The sequence below is a fragment of the Sitophilus oryzae genome, unplaced genomic scaffold (genome assembly GCF_002938485.1).
Source record: "Sitophilus oryzae breed Bouriz unplaced genomic scaffold, Soryzae_2.0 scaffold_1297_pilon_pilon, whole genome shotgun sequence".
Taxonomy (NCBI): Eukaryota; Metazoa; Arthropoda; class Insecta; order Coleoptera; family Curculionidae; genus Sitophilus; species Sitophilus oryzae.
In genome coordinates this window covers 12,988,766-13,001,074 of record NW_022145945.1, presented here as the reverse complement: position 1 = coordinate 13,001,074, position 12,309 = coordinate 12,988,766, and the positions used below count along the sequence as shown (strand labels likewise).

The window sequence follows — 12,309 nt, the reverse complement described above, 5'->3', positions numbered from 1 at the left end:
CAGGGTATATTTTAAAAAAAAAATCCAAAAACACGTCAATTTTGTTTGTGAGGTGGACAACTTTTGACGCAAAAATGATTGCAAAATCTTTATCCCTCTAAGCGGAGGTGTCATCCCCCAACTTTTTTCAAATGGGAAGGGGAGTGGAGTGGAGTGGCGCCGCAATGAAAAGGACTTTCTATTTTCTATATTTCCCCGCTTCGTTTTTAAAAATCGGTCGAGTTATTTTGAAAATATGAAGGATTGAAATTTGAAAAGTACTTTTTGCAAAAAAAACGCATAAATTGAATTAATTAAAAAAACTTACCTTATTAATGAAGCAAATGCTGAAAATGTTGCCCGTCAACCTCCATACAGTAATACAAATTATTTTCAAACCGTTCTCGAACATTCTGAAGAATTTGCGGGGTCACTTCGCGGCCAACATCAATAATTCGTCTTCGCAGGTCTTCTAATGAGGCGGGTTAGGTTACTAGTGCTATACACTTTACTTTTTATGTGTCCCCATAGAAAAAAAGTCTAAAGGAGTCACGTCGGGTGACCGGGGAGGCCACTCAATTGCACCCCTTCGTCCTGTCCACCGACCGGGAAAGTTATTATTTAAATAATTACGCACATTTTGAGAGTGATTTTAAAGAGATTTTTTTTTGAGGTTTACCGTCTTGTTGAAATATTAGTTTGGCTTCAACGTATCCAGGATTGTTCTCTGTGATGTCAGTTAGGGCTGGGTCGATGGTATTTTCCAGTAAATCCAAGTACATATCACCTGTTAGATTTCTAGGAAGAAAAAAAAGATAGAATTTCCAAAAATACCAGCCCACACGTTCAATTTCTGAGGGTTTTGTGTGTGCACCTCGTGAAAAACCCTGGGGTTGTCCTCAGCCCAGTACCGACAGTTGTGCCGTTTAACTACACAAAAAGAAAGTACACTCATCCGAAAAACACACATTAAATAGGAAATTATTATCATTCGCCACTCGTTCACTCATAGTTTCGCAAAATTGCAAGCGACGGTCAAAATCGTCTTCGTTGAGTTCTTGTACCAATTGAATTTTGTACGGGTGGAAGTTATTTCCACTTTTTCTGCATGTGAGTACATCATAATTGTTAAAAAGTTTAACAATATTGAGAAGAACTTCAACGCACAGTCTTCAAGTCACAGAACAGCTATCTAGCAACTACCGCACATGATCGTCCAACCTTGTGGCAAGTGAAAAAATGTGTATAAACATCTAGAAATGATAAGAAAAAACAGCAAATTGGACGAAGGAATTTATCCTTATCATTTACTCTGATAAATGTTTAAATAAGCTTTTCAAATTTAAATCCTTCAAATATGAATTCTTCTCAATGACTCGACTGATTTTCAAAAACGAAGCGGGAAAGTATAGAGAATAGAAAGCCCTATTCATTGCGGTACCACTTGAGCCCCCTGCCCATTTGAAAAAAACTGGGGGATGACACCCCCGCTTAGAGGGTTGAAGATTTTGCAATCATTCTTGGGACAAAAGTTGTCCCCCGCGCAAACAAAATCGACGTGTTTTTGAATTTTCTGAAAAAAAAATTACTCTAGCTGTTATGCCTTGCGGAACGTTTTCGATGGGCCACCCTCTAGAAATGAAAATATTTTCACGATTTAAAAAAACCTAATTTGAAAAATAGTTTTTTGTACAGATGAGAAATTTAGTCGCAGAAATAAATTTAATTTTGTAAAATCATAAAATGTTCTATACAGGGTGAATCTTAAATAAGTGCAAATATTCTCAGGGCTGGTAGATCTCGATAAAAGAAATATATTTTCTCTTTACCGTTTTTCAAATAAGTCCAAAATAACCGAGATATTTTACTTTGAAAATAAAAAAAATGATATTTTGCTTAAATTTTGAGACCCCCTGGATTTTTTTCTGGGTTTTCTTTCTTGTAAATTTAATCTACTACCTACAATGTTGCCATATTATGAAGATATTAACTAAAAATTAAAAAAAATAAAAATTCCAAATTTAAAAAAAAATCCGCGAAAGAAAATCGTAGACGCGTTTCTGGGGTTAAAATATATTACTCCCAAAAATAGTTATTATTATTCCACTTATTTAAGGCTCACCCTGTATAGTTAATGTAAATATAATGAATAAATAATAATAAATACTAATAAATAATAATACATATAATGTAATTAATATATATGAACATTTTTATACAGGGTGTCTCAAAAAACATGTGCTATCTCTCGTGGGGAGATTCCTCACGTAAAAATAAGACATATTTTTCATATCAACATATGTTCTACTTTGTTTCATAGCTACAGGGTGTTAAAGTTTTAATAATCTTTCGATTTATTTTAATTTTCTTCCAAGTACTTTTAGTTATTTGAATGAAATTTTGGGGATAAAAGTTACTATAAGTGTTACATATTTTAATGCTAAAAAAGTGTCAATAAATTCATCAGGGACGTGCATATGGGTTATCACTGGAATATTTTTCAAGAAAAAAAAACATGTGCGCCACTGACTTTTTTCTTCTTGATATCAAAATTGTCTAGGCCGTCTAATGCCAATTAAAAGTTATCTCTTGATTCCAATTCCAATTCGGACTCCTTGATGAGATAAACGCAAGTTTATCAATCACAATTAATAAAATTAAAATAAAAACAAAATTAATAAATTGCATATTTTACTTAATTTATTATTAAATATTATTACTATTAGTTATTACTACTATTAGTCCAACATACAGCAATTTCAAATAAAAAATAATGGTATTTAAGACAACTACAAAAAACCTAATTTGTATTGTGAAGCAAACATACCCTCTTTAGAAGATCGAAGAAAAATACGGTTGTCAAATTACATGACAAAAATATTAGCCCTGGATGAACATCCTTATAATAAAATATGTATGAGAGAGGCTGAAAACCATCCCCCCTTCAGTAGATCAGCTTTTGGAAGAATTAGGGAGTATCTGAGAATTAGAGAAGTAGACCCACCTCAATTATTACGCCTTGAGTCAAGTGAAATTCCTCCTTGGAAGTGTCCTCCGCCTGTAGTAAATTTCGAATTGGCGCAAGTTAAAAAAGGTGAAATCTCAAATACACACTGGCAGCAGAGCTTCCTCGATATTAAGAATCGAGAGAATGTAGATTTCGTCATCTACACGGATGGATCCAAAACTAATGATGGCGTCGGGTGCGCTTTCGCTACCGAGGACAAGACTTTTTCTTGGACCTTAAGTAATATCTCCACAATTTATTATGCAGAGCAATATGCACTTTGGCAGGCTCTGCTTTTCCTTACCTTATCGAATGGTCCCTCTAAATGTCTAATTGTTTGTGACTCAAAGAGCGTCTTAGAAAGTCTCTTAGATATATTTACTAAAGATCCTATGACACAAAATATCCAAATATTGATTCATGATCTAACAAGGAGAGGTTATAAACTCACATTATTGTGGGTTCCAAGCCATGTAGGAATAGCTGGTAACGAAAAAGTGGATAATGCTGCACAGGAAGCCAGTATAAAAGATGTAGTAGATGTTACAATGGTTAAACCTTCCGATTACCAAGCTTATCTAAAATCTATTATTCTGAACGAATGGCAACAAAGGTGGCAAAATCTAAACAAGAATTTATATAGGATAAAGCCACTGGCTTATGGTAAATATCTACGTGTTGAATTAGATCGAACCAGTTTAACCAAGACTCACAGATTTCGCATTGGTCATACCGCACTGACGCACAAACACTGGGGAAGATGCACCTCTGTGTGCGGATTGTCAGATTAGACTGACAGTCGAACACATTGATTGTGATTGCCCAAGGTATGAACCCCAAAGACACCTGTTTAATCTTGTGAGACCATACGGAGAAAACTTAAAAGATAAACAGTCAATTGCTAATTGTTTAAACTTCTTAAAAGCTATAAATCTGTTTAACGAAATTTGAAAATCTAGATATTTATGTATCTATGCAAATTATTTATTTGTTTGATTATTTGTTTGTCTGTTTGTTCTATTTATTTATTTATTTATTAAATTGTGCTGTACCCTATACTCTTACCTGTTTGTTTTAATATTTATATTAAGATGTTTACTTATACATTTATACCTATATAGTATTTATTAGATTATTTGATTATTTATTTATTTATTTACTTTTACGTTTTTATATTTGTATATATTAAGTGTTCGTGTTATACTTAAAAAATTGTGCTGTACCCTATACTCTTACCTGTTTGTTTTTATATTTATATTAAGATGTTTATTTATACATTCATACCTATATAATATGTTTTTGTTATTATTTTACACTTACTGTTGAAGTAATGTCTCTATAATAGGCGAAATGACCTTGGATGTCGAAGCCTTATTAATAATAAAAAAAAACTAATTTTAAAAAGTTTTAACATCCAGTAACTCTAAAACTATGCATTTCCATACCCATGGTTATAGGAACTTTTTTTCATATTTTTTGATGAGGAATCAATGAGTACTTATTTAAAATTTTGCAAGTTAATGATCTTAATTTTTTTTAAAGGTTGCTATTAGACTTGGAACAAGACAAATTAATAAAATTGCGTTTATCTCATCAAGGAGGCTGAAATCGACAAAATATCAAGAGACAACTTTTAATCGGAATTCAACTGCTTACAGTATTTTGCTAACAAGAGAAAAAAAAGTCAGTGGCGTACATGCTTTTTTTAGAAAAATATTCCAGTGATAACCCATATGCACGTCCCTGGTGAATATGTCGACACTTTTTTAGCTTTAAAATATGACGCATTTATTGTTACCTTTACCATTAAAATTTCATTCGAAATGTTAAAAGTTATACTTGGAAGAAAATTATAATAAATTAAAAAAAATATTAAGACTTTAACACTATGTAGCTATGAAACAAAGCAGAATCGAGCCTATGTTGATATGAAAAATAAGTCTTATTTTTACGTGAGGAATCTCCCGACGAGAGATGGCACATGTTTTTTGAAACACCCTGTATAAATTTTATGCATTCCAGATTTTAAATATCCATCCTTAGGCTGGCTGCATTTTAATTTTTCTTCCGAAATTTTAATTTGCAATAATTTCCGAAAATAAATTCTTTAAATCAAATGTGAATAATAAACAATGTCGACATTGTATTCATAACCCAATTTTCTGTTCTGTTGTTCTATATTTAAAGTGATTCTTTGACACAAAAATCATTAAATCCATATATTCTATATTTAAAACTGAACGTACTTATTGCTACACTCTGCATTTCATCTACTAGCTGAAACCATCAGACGTGAGTAGCTTAAGCCATAAAATCTTAAAAACTTAATAAAGATAAGTGAAGAGGATAGTGCCTTTAATGGGTTAATTTAATTACAGACAACTAATTGTGATGTAAATAAAAAGATAAATATAGTAAAATGTATTTTGTGTTACTATAAAAACTTTCAGTTCATGTAGGATTCTCTTGTGATTGTGAAAAAAGTTTAGAAGCAATTGGATATCAGAGGTTTATATCGTCACCTCCACACAAAGCGTCGTATAACTTGATAACTCGATTTTGAAAATTTTACTTATAATTATTTATTTTTTAAAAGTCTTTTTTATCATCAATCAAAAGTCTTTTACACAAATCTAAAAATTAATTTTTGTTAGTTATGCCTTATACAGGGTGGTCCGAACTGTATTCCGGAAACTTTAGCAGCATATTTTGGAGATAAAAATAAGTAAAAAGTTCGCAAAATGTATGTCCTAACATACTTAGTTTCGGAGATAGAGGGTGTAGAAATTTCATTTTTATTTCGATTTTTCCAAATAATTTCTGAAGTAACGCCAATATTTGGATGAAAATTCCACACCTGTAATTTTTAACCAATCAAAACGTGTTTTTTTGACAAATCACCATGGCAACGAATAAATTTTAGTGAAAATTTTTGGGCACCCAACAGCGAATTATACTGGAAATTTTTTGACGTTTATAATGACAGAATATCTTTTTGAGAGTCTGGTTTTTATTTTTTACATGATAATTTTGACACATTTCAATTACAAAGCTGAGATGAATGTTTGTAAACTGCTTCCATACGCTTGACTTCGATTTCCTAGTATTTGCGGGTGTCAACTGCTTAATCTCCTGGCGAATATTTTCTTTGCTTACATGACCGAAGCGAAATATCTTTTTAAGCCGTGCCGCTTGACAGTTTCAAAACTGAAATAGTTTTTAGGTTTGGGTGTCACTTAGGTGTCATAGTAACTAAATAATCGAAAAATACATTTTAATTATTTGATTTTCAAACACAATTTGGTGTGGAATTTTCTTACCGAATATCAAACGAGGTCAAATTAAGTCCGGACATTTTTTCTCGCTCAATGAACCAAACCAAAAATTTCCGGAAATAATTTGACCTCTAGTGGTATTACTAGTGAAAATTGGTGTCTGGGAGTTTTTTTACATGAGAAATTTGATTTTGATGTCAATATGAGTTCTACTTGTAGAATGAGCCTCGTACATATTTTTAACTGGTTTGAAGATTAATAACTTTTCGTCCGTACCTGTATAAAACACTGAGTAAAAAAGTATACATTTCCGACGTATTTTACGTAAAAAAGGTCTCTTGCTAAAAATTGCTACGAGTAATGCTCCTCGAGATATTTGGAACCCAAATTACCAATACCTGTTATTGACATAAATTAAATATGTTGACTAAATAGTTATTAGACTGAAATCATAAATTTGAAATGTTTTTGTGTCAAATGTTTTATCATCATTTTTTCGAAGAAAAATTTATGATTAATTTAAAAAAAATAAAAAGTTCCCAAATTTATCATTTCAGGCAAATAATAACTATCTCCAGGAATTCCGCTACAATTGGAATATGTAGCGGAATTCAATTACCTCGGCAGTTTGATTTCGGAAAAGGCCAATATCGACTCGAAATTCAGCACAGGATTAGCAGCACCTCAAGAGCATTCTATGGAAAGTAAAAGATTGGGTTTTCTACAATCATGACTTGAGCACAAAAACTAAACATGCAGTGTACCGAGCAATAATAATCCCCACCATGTTATATGGAAGCGAAACCTGAGTGCCGTACCGCCGACACATGAATGCATTAAACAAGTTGCAACCTACTCTGCTAAAATCTCTGCTTTACTGTGAGCTTGTAGACTGTAAGAGGAAGCCGGGTGGACAACTCAAAAGATACAAGGATATTTTCCACGAAAACTTAAAGGGAATTAACATGCAGAATCAATAAGATAATACATCTGTAAGGTCGCAGTGATTAACCCCCTCCCACTCAGGCAGTATCAATGGGAAGAAGCAGTTCACAATAGAATGCAATGGAGAGGAATTACAAACTCAGTTAACAGCGACAACCAAAAAGTAAAGAGGCTACAAAGCAATGATATTTTTGAATGTCCGGAGTGCGGTAGACAGATAACATCACGTATCGGTCTTTTCAGTCACAGAAAAAAGGTCATGAAAGAAAACGCCTTGCGTGACCATTTTCTGATGCGTGTCAAATACTCGCTAGCGAGTAATGGCAGTATGTATGTATATATGTATGTAACTATCTACTCGTGTTCAGTTTTTTGTCAATATTGACATGACTATTTCCATTCTGAATATCTTGAGAGATCGGTTGCTCGTAGCGGTTTTTACAAGGAGACATTTTTTATGTAAAAAATCACGGAAATGTACATTTTTTCACTCAGTAGGTTTATACAGGAACGGACGAAATGTTATTACTCTTCAAAACAATAAAACACATGTAGGTGGCGCCCTCTACAAACAGGAATCATATTTACATCAAAATCAAATTTCTCATATCAAAAAACTCCTAGACGCCAACTTTCATCAAAATATTGACTTTACTTCAGAAATTATTTGGAAAAAATCGAAATAAAAATTAAACTTCTACACCCTGTATCTCCGAAACTAAGCATTTTAGGACATATTATATTTCTAAGAACTTTTTTACTTATATTTATCTGCAGAATATATCTCCGTAATACAGTTTGAACCACCCTGTATATTGTTTTACAGTTATAGCTTCGGTTATAGCTTAAAGTAGCGTTACATTTTATGTTATAAAACCATAAGATTGTTATAGAATTATAAGAATTCTCTTATATTTCTTTTCTATATCTAAAAATAACCCTAATCAATAAACATTTTCGATATAAATTCTCAATCCATTTTAGATTGACATGGGCACGCAATCCTTATTTTAATTCAAATTATACTTTTGGCAATTCTATGCCCAATTATCAAGCGGTACAGAAACACTGAATCATTTCTTCTTCTTTGTATTTTTTAGAGTGAAGACCGCTACATTATTTATCTGTATTAAGACGCCATTTTTATGCCACATCACGAATTTGGAGCTGTTGAATGAACTTGAATCAATGAATGGACATTTAAAAGTTTGATCAGTGGTGTAGATATTTTTGACCAGTTGGCTGGCGTTATTGGGCCTAATGGAAAGTCCTGTTGAAAATGAGCAACTACAGAAATTATGTAAGTATTTAGTAATTAGTTAATACTTGCAAAAATATTGATCATACTTTGGGCAAAGTTAGTACCTAGTTAGGGAAGATTAGCCTAAACTGGTGGTTTTCTGACCATTTAATGTTGAATTTGACAACAAGTTCTTAATAAAATTTATTAGAGTAACTTAAATTAACAAAGGATACCTGGCTATATGCCGGATATAAAGGTGTTTACCTAATTTCAGGCGAGTTTATTAGAAGTATCTAGGGAACTACAATATCTACATCGGAGATTTTTTGCATATCATTGTCTCACAATGAGATCTATCAATTAAAAATATTTTCCATAATCTATCAATTAATATAATATATTTTAAATAGGTACTTTCATTTTTTATTAGATATTTAAATTCTCTGTAAAATTTTATGTATTTTTATATCAAACACTCTATACCGAAAATTAACCGATTTTGAGAAAAAAATATTTAAAATTTTTGGAGGGAAAAAAACTGCCTGCCTAAACGTCAAATTTAGTGATTATCACAGCCACTGTAACATAAAGCGAAGACATGTGGCTATCTATTTCAAAAATTAAATTATTCGAAAGCCATATTATAATACTGTCATGGAATTGAGAGATTAAAAAATTACCATAAATATTTTTTTTTGAAATAGTAATCCACATTTTTTATTTCACCCGTGAAAATGTTTTTCAATTAATTACTTTTTGATTATACATGTTCCAATTTCCAATCCCTAAAATAAATCGTTTTTTAGTTTAGTACAAGATTTAGTTTTAAAGGGTAATTTTTTCTTGATTTTATCTAGCTTCTTTTGACATTAAGTGTCAAACAATCAGTGTCATACATAAATGTCAAACATAAGTGTCAAACAAAATATTTCTTTCTGTCAAAAACTAATTATTTGGATTTCGCATATGATTCATTATACAAGGTCTGAGACACTGATATCTAATAGTTGACATTAACAATACACCATACCTTTGAATAAGAAGACTAAGGAAGGAGCATATCAAAAATCTTAGGTGCACCGCGATAGGCCTCAAATATGGCCGACTTAAATTCCGGTTTATCAGTGCCGTTCTAATTTTATTTAATAAATGTAAAACTATGATGTACGGTAGACGTGGGGTAGACTCAATAATTTTTTTTATTATTTTACGTTGTGAGTAAATGTTGGTAGTTATTAAAATTGTTATAAAAATATAAAATTCAAATAAAAATAGATAAGTTATAATAATTATTTATAACCATAAACATCCGATACGCTACTGAAGCAGGTAAGTCAAATTGACAAGTAGTAAATAAAAGCAAAAATGCAAGAAAAAATATATGATTAGTTAATTTAAGTGAATTTCATAAATGATCGGTTTACTACACGTATGTATATTATATAGTCACTTACTAGCGAAAAGTTGTTCCATTATTTCACTCGATTTTTGCCGAGATCTACCGCACGCTACACAACCAACTATTTTAGAGTCTTTTTCGATAAATCGCGATAGTGTCACTGTTAATTTAAGTTCTGCCACAATTTCCATCTAGATTTACTACCTTTATACAACTATCAGTAGTAGAATAAATAATAAATAACATAAAATAAGCTCAGTAAAGACTGACAAATCCACAAAATTTCAAATCAAATTCAAATGTGTCAAATGAATCGTCAAACAGAACTGTCAAGGATCCCCACCCTAGAGTGCTTTTTCCGCCCACCATGCATGAATACATGGATAGCATTATGCTCCTTCCTTAGTCTTCTTATTCAAAGCACCATACGATCGAAAAAAAAATGGCGCAAGGTTGTCTTGGACATGACGATCGATGACATACTTATTTTTCTTTTATCAAAGTGTCGTAATATGACATGGCCAGATATATTGTTTTACATCGTTTGACGTTTAAAGTCATAACGAAAAAAATTGGCGCCGGGAGGCACGTATAGCCACCCATACTAAAATATGTTAATAAAAAGTTGGTAGGCAGTTCTATTAGTTTAAAAGTAAAGGAATTTTTCCAATTTTTTTTATCTCAAAAACTGCGACTTTGACTGATTTTGATGTTATTACAAATTTTGTTGCAAATATTATTTCTAATCTTAAATTGAAAACCGCGTTTAGCTAGCTACTGTAATTTTGGAGTTACGATTTTGTAAAATTTTTAACCCCCTCCCATACCCCCTTACCAACCCCCCACCACCACCAAACACTAATGGCCAGATTCTCGGGTGCTACAGTATTTTTGTACCAAATTTGGTTAAAATCGGTTTAGCGGTTTTTGAGTTATCGTGTTACAGACGGACAGACGGACAAACACACAGACAGACACCATGAAAATATTTTGTATTCAGGTCATTTATGACCCAAATAACTCATTTTGAGTGAAATTAAGAAAAACTTTTTTTTGTCGATCTTAATAGCCTACCATATCTGTTGGTATGGTCGGCTAAAAATGATTTATGATAATTTTTTAGTCTCCCAATTCCATGACAGCTACGGCCAATATTACATGACATGTAATGTTGTAAGTATGTAATAAACAATGGGGGTACCGGTTTAAAATATGAAAGTTGCTGTCAAATCTCTCACTTCCGGTATTTCTTGAACTGCCGCCATATTGAAAATATTTTTGATCGATAAAAAAAATCTCCGATTTGGATAGTGTAGTTCTCTAGAAACTTCTAATGAATGCTCAGCCTGGGTCACCCTGTATACCGGGTCCAAGACCTTCAGTATTTAATTGAATTTCAATATACTAGGTGTTTGCTCATCACTGCTTATAGTCCTATAAAATACATCCAATTCAATAGTAAGTTTATCTTAAGATTAAGATAATACAGTAGTAATTATATAAAAATATTCATGCCTTACATTATGTGAATCTAAAACAAAATTATGCATCCTAATGTATCATTCCCATGACAAATTGGTCTATTTTAATTCAGCAATAACTTTATAATTTAATGTCCTACTATTTTAAGAGCACTTATTTTGCAAAGGTGACAAACAGGTGTAATTATTCATAAACAACTTTAACTGGAACTGGGCACCAAAAGAATAAACAAATATGTTTGTGAACTTTTGTTTATAATCTTCAGGTATATTTGACTATTTTAATTCAACTTTGATAATAACGCAAAGAAATTTCACAGATGAATGTCACGCTATTTTAAAAGTTGCTTGTTAATATCCATAAATACACTCATAGGCAAACTGAGGACATTTACATGCATCTATCAGACAGGGCGGCATTTTCATTAGTAAAAATAGACGTTCGGGATCCAGAAATAGGTAGATGGAAGAGTAAAACAACCTGCAGAATGACTTTTGGCTCCTTTCAAAGGGTTAATTATTTTCCAGATCAAAGAACTCTTGTCAGATACTTATAATGAATATACTGGAATATTTTCTGGATAATATTACCCCTATCAATTTTGATTTTTATTATGACAGATAAACAATTATTATGGAAAATTATATTATTTATTTTTAAAGCTTGCTTGATCATAAACTACTTTAGAGAAATCTAACTATTTTAGACAAGGAATAGCTTTCTCCGTAATCTATCTTTGGATAGGTTATGGGGAAAATAACGGCAATCCATTATTGTGCAGAAGAAATAATAAGGCAGGAAAGAATACATCTGTTCAGTTGTCATTTTCACAGACAGCCAAGCAAGGTTAAAGACACTCGGTTCCACAGTTGTTAATTCTAGACTTGTGTGATCAGAGAAGAACATGCGGTTGTTCTTCTCTAGTGGGTGAGCTTTGAATATGAGCGTAACAAAGTGTTGGGTACCGTGGTATGATAGT

The 12,309-nt window shown here is 32.0% G+C and overlaps 1 protein-coding gene across 2 annotated transcripts in view; it reads left to right on the top strand.

Moving 5' to 3' along the window:
- The window catches only part of LOC115874811, a 357,918-nt gene that overhangs the window by 1,194 nt on the left and 344,415 nt on the right, over window positions 1–12,309 (top strand). For both annotated transcript variants that reach the window (XM_030890110.1, XM_030890109.1), the window contains exon 2: window positions 8,307–8,506. In XM_030890110.1, the coding sequence (XP_030745970.1) occupies window positions 8,486–8,506 (21 nt within the window). In that variant the 5' untranslated portion in view covers window positions 8,307–8,485. The remainder of the gene's footprint in view (window positions 1–8,306; window positions 8,507–12,309) is intronic.